The following is a 17638-nucleotide window of genomic DNA, read 5'->3' as shown; positions in this document are numbered from 1 at the left end:
CCCAAGAAATTGCGTCAGAATTGCTGGATTAATTTCCAAAAAAAAAATAATTAAAAGAAATAATTATAATAACTAAAAAGAAATTTCCATTAGGGCCGGAAAGAATTTTTATTTTTTAAGGAATTGTTTTTTATAACAAAACATGAAACAAATAACCTACGATGTGGTCACATTATATAGGAAGTATATAGGTACAGGAGTATTCAGTTAAAATTATTTTGTTTTATCTAATTTATTTTGAGAAGAGTATGATAGAACAATCAAAAAATATATAATGGTCAATACCCTTAAAGATTTTTTTTACAACCTTTAGTAAGAATCAGACATAAACTGACAAAAAAAATTAAATATTCTCCTGATTAAAGCGCAATATTTTACTGATCGCTTTTACCAGTTTTCTGATCACAATATATCTGGTCAAAATAAAGTCAACTTTTGAGATCAACGGGTCAATTTGTAACGAAGATCATTTGTTTCCAAAAAAAAATTAAATAATTATTTTATTCAGGCATGGAAAACGTGTATGAAGATAATTCGGACAATCTCTATGATTTCTTGCATGGTAAATATGAAATTTTGTGTAGTAATCCCAAAATGACCTCCTCAGAGAATTTTTCCTTTACAGATATACGTGAAGTTCTTCAAGAACCTGCATTAATTTCTCAAGATGAATTGAGACGTTTGTTGAAGATTTGTGATTCACTCATTGCACGACTTCCTGTCAATGACAATGCCTATATTGAGATGCGGTCTACGGTACAGGAAATAAATCAGGAATGTCCATTCAAAGGTCTTCCAGTAGCTCACTTGGCGTTACGCTCTTGTCATCAAGTGGGGCATCTTCAACGGGCTGAACGAAGGGGATTCTTCGACTTATCCTTTAACATTCGTTGCACTGGAAAATACTTTGGAGGTTTTCTAGATGGGTGGTTGTTACTTTACAGTTCACCTTTAGGTGAACTTCGTCCGCATTTGACGATACGTGTGATGCGAGCGTGGGATTGTGCAGATGAGGATTTCAAATGGCCTGATCGTGTTTTAGGCGTTGAAGATTTTAATGGTTCCCCTTTCTTTTTCCAGGTTGTCGCTCTAAAATCAATTATGATTTGCAATATAATCTAATAAGACTTAATTTTTTAGACTCTTTCACAAAAAGAAAAGTATTCCTGGCTACTAGCACTCATGGGGCGTACTAGTGAAGAAGCTCCAGGTAAATTTAATTTTTCTATTGTCGTCAAACATTCTGATCGAAATATTAATTTTTTCAGCTGTAACTGATGAAGATGGTATTTACGTGGAACCCAATGAAGTAAACACTCTAATAAGTCGTGAAGAAATAAATAGATCATTTAATTATGACACTCCACACACTCCACCACGTCGAGTGATGGAATCAGAGAATTTTAAGAATAAATATGCGGATATTAAGTCCCGGATTGCCGCGCAGCTTCTTCTTCACTCTCCATTGTCAGTCACAAAATCAGCCATAGCGGCAGCTCCAACTCAAGAGTCATCCTCAAGCAAGTGGTGGTTTCGGAAGCGCAAGAAAACGAATAGCAAAAACAGTTCAACAGAATTGGTCAATATCACAAAAAATCAAATCAAAGACGATCCAACGTACGATACTATTGATAACAGAAATAATCCTTTAGTATAGATATACATTCATATAGATTTGGAAACAATTCGTCATCACAAAAAAAACTAAACTGGCTCTCGTCATAACTTTCGATTAACGGTATTTTGTCCATTGAAAAGGTCCATAGCCTTGACATGATCACAAATTATAAATCTTTATTGTACGTTTCATTACATTGTAATGAAAGGAACTCCAAGTACAATATGTATACCTAATGATTCCAAATTTTTTTCTTATTCAAAGCGTTCAAAACCGAATATATTATCCTGCATACCTACATGTACATTTTACAAAAGGCAAGTGCTCAAAATAAATCATATCTGGGTTAAATTTGTAAATTTAATATAACTGGAAGTTTGTTGAAAGAATATAAGGAATTTAATGCACGTAAATGTAGATTGCATATCCTTACCTATCAATCAAAAAATATAATTGAGCAATTTTCTTTAAGTTTCGATTTTTCTCGTTTTTTATGAACCTGAGATTTCAATTGAGAAAATTGATCAATTCCTTTTAGTTTTTAATAAAATGTTGCTCAGACTGCATTTGTTAGGACTATTGCGAGAAATTTTCCTTTTGCATCATTTAAAATCAAGCGTTATATTTTGCTGTTCCACGCAAAATTGCGTGAATATTGCAAAATTGTTACAAGAGGAAAAACTATTGACTTCTGCATTTAATTTGAATTCAACGAAAGATTTTGCTTTGATACAAAAATCCCTTTCGCATAATATAGCCCGAATTGGTGTAATTATTGATTTGGATTGTAAAAGAAGCCTTGAAATGCTTCGTCGATTTTCTGAAACAAATAAATTTAACGAGACTTTTATCTGGTTTGTGTATTCTTCAGCAACAACTATAAAAAGTTTTAATGTGCTCAGTAAATTAAACATTCAATGGGACTCTGAAGTATTTCTTGTGAATTCAGATGGGCAAGAGAAACTGACCGTTTATGAAGTGTTTAAAATAAAAAGAAATGTATCGTATCCACTCACCATGAATTTAATGGGACTATGGGATGGGAAGAATTTTTCCATATCTAAAGAATTTAGTCGAACTACGAAGATCAGACGAAGATTAGATTTTTATGGATCAGAAATATATGGTGCTGTTTCTGTGAGTATATTATTGCAATATTATTTTATTTATTTGCTTTAATGCGAATTTTTACAGATTGTTAGTATTCATTCGGGTTATACCGTGATGGATATGCTTCAGAAGCGTATTGATACTACAACAGCTGGTTCGGCATTTCAGTATTCAATCTTACAAACCATCGTTGATCGCATAAATGCAACACTAGTACTACGGAGGATTTCTACCTGGAGCCAGTTCTCACGGTTACCTAACGAATCCCTGAGTGGTACTATTGGGTTGCTCAACAGTTCCCTTGCAGACGTAAGTGTAACACCACTGAGCATTACTGCTGATCGGTTACCCTATGCCACTCCGACTGCAACAACTTGGAGAGCCCAGTTTGGTTTCGTATTTCGGCATCCAAAATCTACGTCATTGCGTGCTATTTATTTACAACCATTTACTAATATTCTGTGGATAGCTACACTGATTATACTAGTACTATATTGGATGGTTTTTATCGTTGCTCTAAGATATTATAATGATCCTGAGGGCGCACCTGGATCTGCTTTTCTTGGCATTTTTGGAGCTTTCCTTCAGCAAGGTTACTCCGAAAAGCTCCTACCTTTTTCAGGACGAATACTTCTGGTTTTTGGATTCATTTTCTCTCTTGTATGTTATCAATTTTACTCCACTTTCATTGTAGGATCTCTCATTGTTGATTCGCCAAAAAATATTCGAACAATACATGATTTGGCTGCTAGCAAACTCTTAATTGGTGCAAATCCTGTGCCATACAACGATTACCTTTTTAATTCAACGAGCAAAATTCTCAGTTCTCTTTATGCTGATCGCATAAAGAAACCCGGGAACTTTTTTCCTCCTGACATTGGTATTCAAATGATTCAGAAGGGTGGATTTGCATACCATTTCGATGTGGAGACGATGTATGAGACTATTGTTCAAAACTTTTCTGAAGATGAAATATGTGATTTACAAGTAAGTCTTCTGACCAAATTTTATTATTAGATCTACATAAAATGTTTTTTCTACTACTCATAGGAAATCATATCTTGGAAAGCTTTAGAAGCAAGTGCAGTCGTTGGAAAAAATTCACCATACCGAGAATTAATTAACGTGTTAACTCGTCAGTTAACCGAGAGCGGGGTCATCCAACATGAACATACAAAATGGTTTACACTATGCCCTAAGTGCTATACATCACGTGTGACTGTAGTACCCGTGGACATTGAAAAAGTCTTCACTCCTATGATGATAATTTCTGTTGGATTAGTGGTTAGTGTTATAATTCTAACAATTGAAATTTATATCAAGAAAAGACAAACAAAAATGATAGTAAAGAATGTTAAGCAACTTCTTTATAGAAAATAAGAGCATAAATTATTTAAAGATTTCTCAACGTTATTTAATAATTTTGTCTAATAGGTATTCACAAATTGAAGCATCAACTGTGATTTCGATTAATTACCGAATTCTTACGTGCCTTATTTTATGATGATCCTTATTTTTTTTCACTGCTATGTATAAAAAGGATTCGTAACAACTGTACTTTTTTGTTTTTAGTTTTTTTGAGGTCAAGAATTCAATCTGCTGCTAAAAGAGCATATGATTAAGATCTATGCCACATAACTGTATTCATCCGTTGAATTGGGCGTTCTTTCAATGTACTGCTTTTCAATTAGAGACTCTATACACTTTTTAATCATCAGCATACTGGGTGCAAAGCTCACCTTAGATTGAGTATAGATCTGTAATGTAAAAATATAAGACTATTAGGTACTATTAATTGTACTTTTAAATTAATTAATTTAGCAACTTTATTTATTTAATTTAAAAAAAAACTATGTAACTATGAAATTGATACAACTATAATTGCTTCTGTTAATCTTTCCGTGAACACCAAAAAAAGCAACCCCGTGTACATTTTTTCCATTGTCAAATTAACATTAATGTTTCAATAAAACTGTGCTTGGGAGATGAAAAAAATTGCCATAGAAAATCTTCCCTTTCATTTTCATATGTATATCAAATAAAATTTTAGCTCACCTCTTGAACAAGTGCATTGTGACGTAAGATCTTGCGAGATTTCATGATTCTTACGATGGCAGCCTGAAGATAAAGTTTCCTGTCTTCATCAACAGCATTCATGGTATGTTCTACCTCTTGCGGTGTCTCTCTCTGCAGTGCAGCTGTTATCTTGAATTTTGTTCTCTTATTGCTGTAATCGAGATTTAATCGAATCTCTGTGTCATCTTTAAGTTCGTCACTATTAGCCAGGAGCAACTTGGACTCAATCAGGCTCTGCATGTGCTTGTGAAAGGTATCCGCATTGAGTTGCAGTGTTTCCTGGATTTCTTTGCACATCATGGTATCTACACACTCAAAGAGCAACAGAATGGCCATTTGGTATGTTTGCATAGTAACAATGTAAGATTTTTTAAGGTAGCCCAGCTTTAGTTCGCCCTGACACAAGTAATGGAGCCACGTGAGCTTGCGCCCGTTAAAATTGGTATGGTAAAAAGCTTCAAACATCCGAATAGATTTTTCAAACTCTTGTGGCACGGCAAAGGGAATAACTACTTGCGTCGGTCCAAGCGGCCATGCTCCTGCTTGAAGAATTTTTATCTGACATGATATCCCTATTTCTTCCTTATTTTCTTTGAGATATACGCTGAATTTATTATTTAGGTCTGCCGACACAGAAATGTCTGTAAACATACGGTGGAGTTTATTGGTGAATTCGTACCCACATGCCTGCTTCAGACGATTTATCATAGCCTCTTCCGCATCCATGCTTAATGATTGCTCATGGATCAACCTAAAAACAAAATTTTATATTTAGTACGGCATGTAAATAAGTAGGTATATAGACATTATTAGGGAAAACCGAGATATGGAACGGGGCTTTCATACCTTTTTGCCAACATTCTACTGTAGAATTTTTGGTAAACATCCTTGTCCTCAATGTACTTGAAAATAGTGATACTCTTCGTCAGTTTTGTGTCGATTTCACTCTCTGTAGACTTAGACTTTTTCAGTAAACTATCACAGTATCTGGCCACAAGCTCAGCACTTCGGCACATTTGCTTTTCTCCAATACGAATAGTTGTATTTATTACGCTAGCACATGCTTTGTCTAAAGCGCTGAGAAATAGCGGATCGACAGAATGGCCAGAGCTGAAGGTATCACTGATAAGTTCCTCGTACTTTTGGTAGACTTGTAGCATATTTTCAACAAATTGAATATGAATCTGTGAAATAATAATATAAATGGAACGTTAAAAAAAATCTTTTGTTTTATAAAACTCTCTTACATTGTCACCCTTGAGTGTGGAGATCGTTTCATTGCCTTCGTTTTTTATGTGATCCAGGAAGATGAGTATTAGTTGCTTGAGCCCATCGGGGACTGGTTTGAGCAAAATGTACATATTTTTCAGATCCTCTCTTCTTTCCTGAGCCACCATCTCTTTACATTCCGAATAAAGGAAGTCAATGTGGTCTGTCACCATTCTCTCCTGACATTCCTTCCTCAGCTTCATAATGGAACTGTGATGCAAAAATTTCTCAGCACGCCTCCTTTCATCATCAAGTTTTTTTATCACTTCTTCCATGTATTTGCTTACGGAACATTTTTGAAGGATTTTCACAGCCTCACTGCGATAATATTCTCCACTTGTTGTCAACATTGGTTTTTCGAAAAGGTCCTGGTAGAGCTTGAGATTCCCTTTTTTCCTGTAATCCTGAACGAGCACAAAGCTCTGGATGACACCATGAATTACCTCAACATTACGCGAATTCGTTTCAGTACCCATCCGATCGGCTTTGATACCGTCTAACACCTGCTTCACCAATTCCTCACCCAAAGACTCAATCATCTTTACACGCCAAATATCTAAGCCTAATTCACCAATTTCCATTTGTTCCTGAATGTCACTAGAAACGCTAGCATAGAGAGTTTCAGGCTCAGATAATTTCTTCTTCTTAATATGTTGCATATTTAAGTACATGTAGAGAAAATTGAGATATCCAATACCACGACTGTACTCAGACCACGCTTCATAATACCTCCAGAGAAGGGACTCAGTCACATCACTACTTTGTGAGTGAATCGCTGCAGCCACTTTAGTTACGAGCATGTTTTCCACATGACTTTCAAGTAGATTTTTTGTCTCTGAATACAATTTATCCGCCAATGGTTCCGGATAAGCCACGCATATGGAGTACACATCTCTAAAATATTAAAACCTTTTTTAACTCTACAGGAACATCTGATTTTTTAAAAATATGTTTTCAAAACAATGTTTTCATCATATGAATCTTTTCATACCTATGATATTAGTAAGTACACATTACTTACCCAAAACGGTTGTTCCATATATCACGCTTAACATTGCTGAGTGTTACGACTTCCTTGACCGTCTCCTTCAGTTCTTCCCATGTTTGGTCGAAATTCACGCGCTTCGGTTTCAATGACATTTTTTTTTTTGCTTCTGGACTTATGTTTTTCAATACACTAGCCTTGTAGCTCCTGGTAGAAAAAAAGGTACACACACACAGTGAGTTTAATTCGAAGAGATGTTTGTCCGGATATTTAGGAAAGCCTGTCAAGTGATTCAAAATGTGCGAACTCATTTCAAGCATACAAAAGCAATTTTATTCTATTTTTATCCTATGAGACCACAAAAATATTACATATACATCGTTTAAATAAACCACTACCATTAATAAAGCGCGGTAAAACAAATGTGGAAAATAAAGAAAATGTAGTATTTTTTGCAACGACCTATTCTGTATGTCACTTTTTGAGAATAAAAACAAACTAAATTTTACTATTTAGGCAAAATCTTCTTTATCCTAAAATTTTTAATTCAAAGAATGCAAATATTACTTTAGTTACTAGAGAGACAATGTACAATCGAGACTTTGTTTTAAATAATATTATATAAATTTAAATTTTGTGTTTACACAACTTTTCACCTTATTCTGGTATTTTGTATTCTCTCTAATTTTCACTTCTTTAGGTTATGTCGTCAGTGATGGAGGAAAAATTCGCATAATTTGACAAAGGGTTTGACTGTATGGATGTCGAAATGACGTTCGGCCCTGAGAAATATAAAAGAAGAAGAAGAAGAAGAAAAGGGTTTTAATTTAACACTTGCAAGACCGAATACTTTTTACCGCGCGGAGAATCAAAATGGTGACAGTGTCCAACATAATAAAAAGTCCAAGTATTAAATACTTTGTTAATTGTAGATCTGCTTATTGAATGAGGATCGAAAGTTTAATTTATTTTTATTCTATTTCAAGTATTATTGCACTCACTTTTTAAATAATTTATCAAAAACATAATAATGAAAAAAAGTTACGTAGAATCATGATGCAAAATTATTGAGCCTGAACAATAATAATTTCGACTTTGACCTTAATTATCTTTTAAAAAGAAAAATATTTTTCAGATTTTCATTCATCTAACTCAAAGTACAATAATTGAAATTTCCTATACATAGAAGTGATAATAACTATAAGGTCGATTTAAAAACTCAAAATTGCCACGGTGTCCACATTAAATCCTCTAAGTGTTAATATTTATTTAAGTTTCATTAGAAACTGTAACATAAATAACAGCTGTGGCTGCTAGTTTGTAAGTTTTTTTTCCCAAATTATTTACACAATATTTGGAGAGAAAAGTTAGCCTGATAAACAATTATCCATAAATATTTATTAAACATTTTTTATTGTAGAACAACCCAAAAAAAGACATTTCCATAGAAAGTCCAAACGATTGTCTTGGGAATTTTCTTTGTTACTCTATTGTAGAAAAATCAGTTTGTATGGAGAGACGCTTGAAAGTAAAATTCATTGTTTGAAATCGTGAAGCTATCTTGTTAAAATACGAAAAAAAGAATCACAGCTAAAAGTTCATTTTTGGGATTGATTCAGCAAAACATGGCTCTATACGACGATTTGGATACTAAACAGAAAACAGATCAAATTGATGGCTGGTCGTCTGGGATAAAACTCTTGCAAACGCAATTAGCTGTAAAGAAAGTAGTGCCACAGCGAAATATTGCCCCTCGTAAGGCAATCACATTAGCCCCAGTTATAGATCTAAAAGCCAAAAAGGAAATTTCGGAAGAAACGTTCAGTAATACACAGAATGAAGTACACCAGATTTATCCGTCACTGTTGAAAAACGTTTCACAAAATATCTTTGGACCAACTAATCAATCAAGAGAACGTTCATCGGATGGAGTAGAGTGGAACGTGGTGGATGAATATGATCCGATATGGCCAAATGACTATGAAAAACTTGTAAAAGTTAAGAGAGATAAGGAAAAAGAAAAATTAAGGGAACGAGAAGAACGAAAACGTGAAGAAAGGAATACAAAACGTAAAGTTAGTGGAGTACCGAGGACTACAGCTGAAGATGAATCGCCTCCCGCAAAGTATTTAGGCTTTGGTGGAAGACGACATGCACACTCAGATGATGAAGATGCATGCAGTAAATCACCGCCAACTGCTAGAGCATCCTTAGGTGCTGCTATTGCTCCACCACCGTCCTTACAGGAGAATCTTGTATCAGAAAAGTATGGCGACTATCTACGATATTTTTACGAAGAAATTATATTAGAAACTTTTAATTGTACTTTACATTTGCAAATAGGTCATCCGCTGGTAATGTCACCTATGGTACCAGCAGTGTTGCAGCAAAAATAATGGCAAAGTACGGCTTCAAGGATGGTCAAGGATTGGGCAAGCAGGAACAAGGTATGTCTGTGGCCCTTCAAGTTGAAAAAACATCTAAACGAGGCGGCAGGATAATTCACGAGAAGGAATTTATAACGCCCCTCTCGGCTGCTTCAAGTCCACCACCACAATCTGCCGAACCCAGTATCACAGAAATAATGAAGTCTCCCAGCAAAGTTGTCATCTTACGAAACATGGTAGGACCGGGTGATGTAGATTCTGAATTGGAGCCTGAGGTGAAAGATGAATGCAACACAAAATATGGTGACGTTGTGACGGTTGTCATTCATGAAGTACCAGATACAAATCCGGAAGAAGCTGTACGGATATTTGTGGAGTTTAAAAGAATTGAAAGCGCCATCAAGGCTGTTGTCGATCTCAATGGCAGATTCTTCGGTGGACGACAAGTTAAGGCAGGATTTTATGATTTTGAGAAATTTCAGAATCTTCAACTTCTTGGATAAGAATGCAGGAAAAATTCTGATTGAATAATTTTTTGTATATTATATTTTTTTAAAGTAATTGCACCGAAAACATGAGTATAGTCTTATTGCAGAAAAAAAACTGTATCTAACGTTTGTAAGCATACCTAGCAGTTACACATACCTACTTACACTGTGTTTGTATTAACTTGAATACAAATAAAAATTTAAAAAAAAAAGTTTTTTGCTCAGTAAAATTTTAAGCTTTATTTTGTAGTATTGTAATATCATTTAATTTCTGATTTTAAACGATAATCTACAACCGCTACATAATTTTAATTAGGAAAATTAATACTATCTTTTTAAATATTGTTGGTATTTCATATATCTGAGATATACATAAAATATATATAAATTGAAGAAGAAAATACATTAAAAAGTCTTGTAACGAAGAAAATCACCGAAATATACCATAATATTCTTTACCAATTAATAAACTATATATGTACTACATAAATCCAGAGTTTATTGTATGTATCTTTGGAAGATTAACTCCTTTAAAGTTTTAAGTTTAGAAACATTCGAGGTTCATACAAGCATGTGACAAACATTATAGTCATACTAATAATAATAGTCATAATAATCACATTTCGGTTAAATTCTTTGTAACACATTAGTTTTATGCGTAAGAAGAATTCAACTGAGAGACTTGATTAAGCGGACACTTATGTATCGCATTCGACTTTTCAAAAAAAAATCAATTTTATTCATGCTTTACAAAAATAACAACACTTTTCAAATTAAAAAAAAAAACACTGCATGATTATATGTATATAGACCGGCTAATATATATATTTTTTTATGAAGATACAACAATAGATAGGTATGCAATTGATTTTATGTTAAGCGAATAAATATCACAAACAATTTTTTTTACGGCAAGTCTACGGAGAAGTTTGTTGCTGTTCTCTGTAACATGGTCGACATACAGGAACAGAATTTCCACTATCGTGACCTGGAAGAACGATAGTCCGCACAATGCAACGCAAACAAAATACTTCTCCACATTTCCAACAGTGACTCTTTCGGCTAAATTGATCGAATGGTGTTGAGCATGGACATGAAGTAACATTCCTCATAGATTTCCAGTCTACTGCAACAGTTTCAATTTCATCACTTATCTCCTGAAACTTATTATTCGTTTCTGAGTTCTGAAGTAAAATTAACTTAATTAAAATTTAAAAAAAAATTAAAAATAAAAAAACAACAAAAGAAAAAACTTCTACTTACAGAAAGACTTGAGAATGAAAAATCAATAGAGTTAAGGGGATGATCTGTAGTATCAGTCAATTGTCCAGGATTTTTTTCATCTTTATCTTTAGCTATCCCTTTGTTGTTATCCACTGAATAACTTTGGAATTTTTTGGCTGATTTTGAAATAAAATTTTTAAAACTGGAAATTCTTTTCGTAAGGTGCGCCATATGATCCTCAAGTGATGTACAGTGATCCATACTGGCTAGCAAAAGATCTCCCAATGGCTCTCTTGGATGTACACCGCTTTCAAAACGACTATACATACCTCGCCAAAATCTAATACACTGTGGTGAAAGATTGGGCTTTAGTATATCATCAATTTCTGGTTGATATAAGGGATTTATGTGCTCATTTATATGATTTGCCATGAAACCCCACAGAGAAAAGGTCAATTCAGATAGACGAAGATCTAGGCGTTCTTTCTCACAATTCCCAATAAATGTTCCAAATTGGCAAGATTGCACGTGATCATGTAGTGTAAGAAGAAAGCGTTCATTAAATTCAAAAGCATCACATCTTTGTTGTAGAAGTTGCCATGTGCAGTCGAGAAACTGTGTAAACACTGGGGACATTTCCTTTGGATCTGTCTGAATGTACCCACAGCGATCACTGAACTTGTGACCAAATGCTAACCAGTCCTTTTCAATTAATGTTTGAAAGCCTTTAATTGTGCGATAGAATGGGTCAAGAATTAGAGCAGATAGAGAGCAAACTTGAGCGGTTCTATCCCATCCATCGGAACAATGGACAACAACAGAAATTCCCTTATCCACAGCACATGCAATAAAGTTTGAAGTATCGAGAATAGATCGAATGTGCTTCAACCATCCCGAAGATTCCAATGATCCAAGAAATCCACTCATTGTCGGTGTTTTTTGTTCGCAAGCTGAAAAGAAAAATAAAAACGTTAATTCCTATCTTTTTTTTGTTACATTTTAAAATTTTAATTTCTGAATACATAATAGGAAAGAAATTTAAATTACACCCTTTGCAGACTGGTGTTTAGGGCCCATATAGAAAAGAGACTTACTTTCAGAAAGTTTTTGTAAACTTGTCCTCATTACGTGAATATTCTCAATTCCCAGGAATTGAAATTTAATATTTTCATAGAAAGCTTCATTTTCATAGCCTTTTCCAGCTGCTCTGTTAGCCATTGCATTAATACGGGGTCGTGTATCAACCACGTACATAAAATTAGCGTTTGGATTTGTCTTTCGAATTACTTCCAGCATTTGTTCATCTTCTAAGCATCGTGCACTAAAGCCAGAAAGAGGTTGACTACAACGGCATATGGAAGCTTTATTGTTGTGCAAATATGTGAGGACGGGTAAGCGACCTTTTGAACGGAAACGACTGCTTCCCATTAATACAGTTGTACTGGCTTTTGCAGGCACATAAAGTAATTTTGGATATGTGTCACACAAATCATAATTAGCGTTTAGTGTACAAAGTACCCATTCCTCATTTGGTACATTCATTCGCTTGAATTCAGTATCAAGTGCATAAAAATTCCATCCAAATGTCTTAATCAAATCTTCATTGCTTGAAGTATAGTGGAAGCAGTAGAGATTTTTTACTTGAACTGGCTGACAAAGTTTAAGTAAGGTCATATAAACATCATGACACTCTCGTTCCTTTGGAATCACAAAAGTCACCGAAAGAAATGTCTTGCAACGAATCAGTAAGGGTGATCCTGTTGTGCTTAAAGGTAATTTATCAATAGTTGCAATATGCATGTGAAGAATCTAAAAAGAAAAATACAATAATATGGCAGAGGGGGGGGGGGGTAAGAAATAACTTTAATTTTATCATTTTACGGTTATTATTTACCCATGTCTCCTTATTGGCTTCCGGATCAACGAAAATTAAATGGGTAGCTGTTAAATAAAGTGTCCCCAAAGATGCATTTTTATTGTTGTATCGATCAATCATACGTACATTTTCTACCTGCAAATAAAAATAATAAAGATTAACCGTAAACAAAACGTGAGATTGATGAATCTGTAGGGTTAGTACAAATAACCAAACCTATTCCAATTTGCCTATTGTACGCTCAATACTAGGGGAGACCGGGGCTAATAAAGTCACTTAAGGGTTTTGAAAAAGCTTAAAATATTATATTTCCTAGCTAGATAGAACAAAATGATCTGAGAAATAGATATAGAGCAGTAAATTTCCTATAGAAATGAGCTATATATTTCGCTTTATTTATTTGGGAAATATGATATTTTGAGCTTTTTCTAAACTCTTAAGTGACTTTTTTAACCCCGGTCTCCTCTAATAATGGCTGATATAAAACATTTCAGTATCAGATTGTAACAAAACATTACCTTGGGAGTTTTTATGAATTCCATTGTCTTCTAACTTTGTTTTTTTTTACCACTAAATCAATAATGTGCTAGAAAAGGACATAAAAATACCAAGACTTTTCTATAAATTATACAAAACTTATGTTTTCGCTTTTATTAAAATTTGTATGTACAATACTTTGATAGATGATGACCCAGCAACGAAACTATTGGGTTGTCCAATATTTATTCGGATTTATAACCTAACATTTTTACGTTCAATGGGTGGTTTGGGATGGTTCTTTTTACATTAGAATTTTTCTTCGGTACATTGGGTGACATTGACAAACACATTGTGGGCGTCTAGGATTTTCTCGAGACATCATTTAATGCTCTTTTTAAATAAATTTAATGTCGCACGCTAATTTTAGTTAGATTACGAAAATTATTTGAAAAAATGGGAAATGTGGTAAGAACTTTGCATGTTTGGATCTTTTAAATAATAATCTGAATTCATGCTCATATGTGGCAAGTCAGTTAGCAAAAAATGTTCCATCAGTGGCCCGGGAGCATGATTAGTTTCCACGAGATAGGTTATTAAAATTACATGTCATATGATTTTACGATAAAACTTCTGTGAGTGTGAATAACTAAATCGCAAAAATGTTTAGAATCAAAAGCAAGTCCCCGTGGTTCTTGCGATATTCTTCCGGTGGACCATATAAATATACAAATGGTAATTTAAAATAAAATCAATTAAAACAACTGTGATAACATATAGAAAAAAAATTCTAGGATTTTCGCAGTGTCTTAACATTCACAACCGGACGCTCTATGCAATTTCTACTCTTGGTGTGGATAGCTTCAAGATGGTCCAAGAAAAAATTAACTTTCAATTTGTTAACATGACTGAAAAATTTCGCAACAAAATGCAACAAATCTCCAGTCCATCCACTTCAAACATAATCTTCACAGAAGGTTAGTTAGCTGTAAAAAAAAAGATTTTCATCATAACTTTGTGTATTCTTTCTTTTATCAATATAGATTTTAAGAATATGATTCATCTAGCACATAACACTCCTGAAGACATAAATTTGGTGAAGACTTTGCTAATGAAATTTAACCGGCAGAGTAAAGAAGTTCCTTTTGGAAATTATGTATTTGGTCCAGTGCTAATGCGAATGTTTTACTGTATGGGAAACATAGAGGTACCACTTGAGTTATTCAAAAATCCAGAACTAGAAGGTTTTTTTCATCAAGCGATTTCATACCAAATCCTTATGGACATGCTTTATGAGAGAACTCAATATCAAGAAATTTTGAAACTGTACGACTCATGTAAGAATGAAAGCCTTAAGGATCAGCGCCACCTAATAGTTCTAGTTATGGCAGCATGTTATCGTATTAACAGCAATGAATCATTCAACTATGCTATAGATCTTTGGAGTCAGCTTACACGTGAAGGTAAAATATTAATGCGGAAAGCCTCCACATTTGCCGCAGGACTGGCTTTGAGGCAAAATGATCCTGAAATGGCACTTAAAATTATCAGTACAATACGCCAGCAATCCTACATGACGGTTAGGAATATCAGAATCTTAGCCAGTGCACGGCTTAATCGATTTGAATGGCTTTCGGTCAACTTGAAAGAGATTATGGAATTTGGAAAACAATGTGAAACAAATAAGCCGTCAATTAGCGAAGACGTCCTTTCAGAAGTTCTTACATCTCTTCACAAAAATTGTAACAAAGAATTAAACAATGAAATTCATAGACTATCCAAGATGCTTCAGGATCATGGTCATGTCACAGATAAAAGTCTGAATGAACTGCTAACAATGCAGATATCTGCAACAAGTTTCAACGCATCGCGTGTCAATCAAAACAACGTTCTTGCAGGAAGCTTCAAATCTTCAACATCACGCTCTGTGATTCCACGATTTGTACATCCTGGATTAGCTGAATTAAAGTGATTTGAAAATATAAATTATATTAGACGGAAATCTTGTTTTTTTTTTCTTTCACATAATCTTTAATTGTTTTCTTCCACACAATCACTTATTGCAAAGAATTACAAGAATCTCTATCCTCTTTCAGTACTATATAATTTTAATTTAAGATCCTGAAGAAATGATATTTAGTGTAAAAAAAAAGGAAATGTATATGAATTTAGAGTTCAGTTTTCTTAACATTGCCACTTCGGTCGAAACCAGTTAGCTCATCTGTGGCATGTTTAGCGATATATTTAACAAAATCCTCAAGCTCGCGTCCTCCTTCATACTTGACTGGTTTTGACTTGTTATTTTTAGGAAGCCAATATATTGTCGGAAATCCGCGAACTTCAAAGACTGGAGGCACATCATTTGCCGTAGCATCGATCTTGACAATGGAGACTCCGGATTCTTCTCTTAATTTTTCACCCAGTTCATCATAAATTGGAGCAAGTTTCTTGCAATGTCCGCACCATGGAGCATAAAACTCCACGAGAACGTCCTTTTCAACTTTTGTGACTAATTCATCGAAATTCTTGGCCACCGCCACTTTTACTGGACCATCATTTTTTGCAGGGATAGCTTCAGATTTTATATATGGTTCTAAATTCCCATCCAGGAGATCTGATGCAAACTTATGTAAATTCTCAACGGAAAATTCATCTTTCATAATAAATTTTTGGTTATCACCGTCACGAGCGAGTATTAGTGGTTTGTCTCCTACATAGTCGTATCCATATTCATTTAGCTCATGTTGGAAATCATCTTTGGCACTAATTGCGAATGTAAGTTTTCCCAAGAATTCCTTGGCCACTTTCAAAACACGGTTTCGCCAATAGTTTGTTCCTTTAGCATTCTTAGTGTAGTCGACATTAAAGTAGGCAACTATAAGGGGATTGTGAAATTCCTGGACAGAATCACGAGTTCGATGTCCAACCAGTCCATGTCTAGAAATGTGTAAAAGGAAAATTAGTAGGTATTAATAGATTTTTTGTGAAAATTCATACTAACAATAAAAGTTTGAGTTCAATTTGATATAATTCAGTTTATAGAATTTAACTTAAGTTAGATGCATCAAAAAGTGTAATTTACTCACAAGTTTTTGCGTACGAAATGTGTTAGTTGACCAACATCATCACCATCAAATTTTAAGAAGGATTCTTCGAATTTGTTATGCAAATTTGATGCCCGGAATAAAAAGACTGCATCCTTTTCGCCATATTTTTCAAGAAGGGCTGGAACACTTGTATGTCCAAAACGAAGTTTTTCACGCATTTTATCAGCATACTTAAGGAATATCCCTTTGAGTTCTGTCTCTTTCTCGAAGAAACCCACAATGGCAGCCTCCGGAACAGCCAAGAACGACTCGAGATTTTCCAATGACGAAAGTTCTTTAGAAGCAGGACCAACCTGAGCACGCATATATTTCACAATGCCAGTAGCCTCGCGTGGCCCATTGTACTCTTGAGAAACTTCACCATTGCGGAAAATTTTCAATGTGGGATAGCCAGAGACCGAATACTTTCCGCATGTCTCTTTTCCTGCCTCGGTACAATCAATTTTGGCAAGAACAATTGGGGGATCATCATCACGCAAGAGTTCTGCAGCTTTAGCATATTCTGGCTTAAGACGTTTACAATGCCCGCACCTGCCAAAGGAATTTTTAAAATTATTTTATACAGGGCCATATTTTTATTTTGATTGATGCTTACCATGGAGCATAAAACATTACTAATGTAGTTTCGGTTTCGGCAACTCTTGTGGAAAAATCATCGTCAGATAATTCCAAAACGTCCTGTTCACCAGCTAATGCAATACCAATAATGGCCAATGCGACCATATAAATTTTTATAAAACAATACATTTTACGGATTTATTTAAAATGAATGAGAATAGAAAACTTCTTAAAGCAAAAATTAGTTGCGAAGAATTACGTGGCCGGCTTCAAATTCGTGGTCTTTTCTGATTGGCCCAAGACGACTCGTAATCGGTATGGTTCGGCCATGGTGCTTTTGGAATGTTTCACAAATGTTTCAAAGTTACACTCGTGCCTTGACAGTCTTGGATATACTCTCCACACTCATTATTTTTAATATGCAAGAGCAGTACATCCAAGACTTAGCCACGACTGTATTCTT

General features: G+C 34.5%; 7 protein-coding genes across 11 annotated transcripts; 4 read left to right on the top strand and 3 right to left on the bottom strand.

Annotated features, from left to right (window-relative positions):
• Nucleotides 1–13: 13 nt before the first annotated feature.
• Nucleotides 14–2468, top strand: LOC129793405 (uncharacterized). The gene is made up of 4 exons (XM_055833405.1): nt 14–562; nt 626–1080; nt 1141–1210; nt 1269–2468. The coding sequence occupies exons 1-4, from the start codon at nt 511–513 to the stop codon at nt 1655–1657; spliced, it is 966 nt and encodes a 321-aa protein (XP_055689380.1). The 5' UTR covers nt 14–510; the 3' UTR covers nt 1658–2468.
• A 167-nt stretch (nt 2469–2635) lies between these two features.
• Nucleotides 2636–4108, top strand: LOC129791521 (glutamate [NMDA] receptor subunit 1-like). The gene is made up of 3 exons (XM_055829680.1): nt 2636–2755; nt 2813–3715; nt 3779–4108. Exons 1-3 carry the CDS (start codon nt 2636–2638, stop codon nt 4106–4108), a joined length of 1353 nt encoding a protein of 450 aa, XP_055685655.1.
• Nucleotides 3709–7822, bottom strand: LOC129793352 (cullin-2). 5 transcript variants are annotated; one of them, XM_055833283.1, is made up of 6 exons: nt 7715–7822; nt 7095–7265; nt 6052–6967; nt 5651–5988; nt 4784–5555; nt 3709–4485 (listed from the first exon to the last, which is right to left on the bottom strand). In XM_055833283.1, exons 2-6 carry the CDS (start codon nt 7211–7213, stop codon nt 4354–4356), a joined length of 2277 nt encoding a protein of 758 aa, XP_055689258.1. In that variant the 5' UTR covers nt 7214–7265; nt 7715–7822; the 3' UTR covers nt 3709–4353. The 5 variants fall into 5 exon arrangements, with proteins under 5 accessions (XP_055689258.1, XP_055689259.1, XP_055689260.1 ...); XM_055833284.1 differs by having other exon boundaries at nt 7626–7751; XM_055833285.1 differs by having other exon boundaries at nt 7457–7743.
• Nucleotides 7823–8307: 485 nt separating this feature from the next.
• Nucleotides 8308–10423, top strand: LOC129793393 (splicing factor 45). Its single transcript, XM_055833379.1, has 3 exons — nt 8308–8378; nt 8479–9324; nt 9402–10423. The coding sequence occupies exons 2-3, from the start codon at nt 8684–8686 to the stop codon at nt 9946–9948; spliced, it is 1188 nt and encodes a 395-aa protein (XP_055689354.1). The 5' UTR covers nt 8308–8378; nt 8479–8683; the 3' UTR covers nt 9949–10423.
• A 306-nt stretch (nt 10424–10729) lies between these two features.
• On the bottom strand, nt 10730–13748 carry LOC129793354 (myotubularin-related protein 8). Its single transcript, XM_055833294.1, has 5 exons — nt 13552–13748; nt 13052–13168; nt 12252–12966; nt 11197–12107; nt 10730–11117 (listed from the first exon to the last, which is right to left on the bottom strand). The coding sequence occupies exons 1-5, from the start codon at nt 13573–13575 to the stop codon at nt 10851–10853; spliced, it is 2034 nt and encodes a 677-aa protein (XP_055689269.1). The 5' UTR covers nt 13576–13748; the 3' UTR covers nt 10730–10850.
• Nucleotides 13749–13859: 111 nt separating this feature from the next.
• LOC129793394 (pentatricopeptide repeat-containing protein 2, mitochondrial-like) lies at nt 13860–15512 on the top strand. The gene is made up of 3 exons (XM_055833381.1): nt 13860–14245; nt 14305–14487; nt 14554–15512. The coding sequence occupies exons 1-3, from the start codon at nt 14173–14175 to the stop codon at nt 15480–15482; spliced, it is 1185 nt and encodes a 394-aa protein (XP_055689356.1). The 5' UTR covers nt 13860–14172; the 3' UTR covers nt 15483–15512.
• Nucleotides 15483–17615, bottom strand: LOC129793388 (protein disulfide-isomerase A3). Its single transcript, XM_055833368.1, has 3 exons — nt 17213–17615; nt 16597–17148; nt 15483–16447 (listed from the first exon to the last, which is right to left on the bottom strand). Exons 1-3 carry the CDS (start codon nt 17362–17364, stop codon nt 15679–15681), a joined length of 1473 nt encoding a protein of 490 aa, XP_055689343.1. The 5' UTR covers nt 17365–17615; the 3' UTR covers nt 15483–15678.
• Nucleotides 17616–17638: the final 23 nt, after the last annotated feature.

The sequence above is a fragment of the Lutzomyia longipalpis genome, chromosome 3, assembly GCF_024334085.1.
Source record: "Lutzomyia longipalpis isolate SR_M1_2022 chromosome 3, ASM2433408v1".
NCBI lineage: Eukaryota > Metazoa > Arthropoda > Insecta > Diptera > Psychodidae > Lutzomyia > Lutzomyia longipalpis.
The sequence above is the reverse complement of the archived record's forward strand: the minus strand, read 5'-3'. Positions and strand labels throughout refer to the sequence as shown.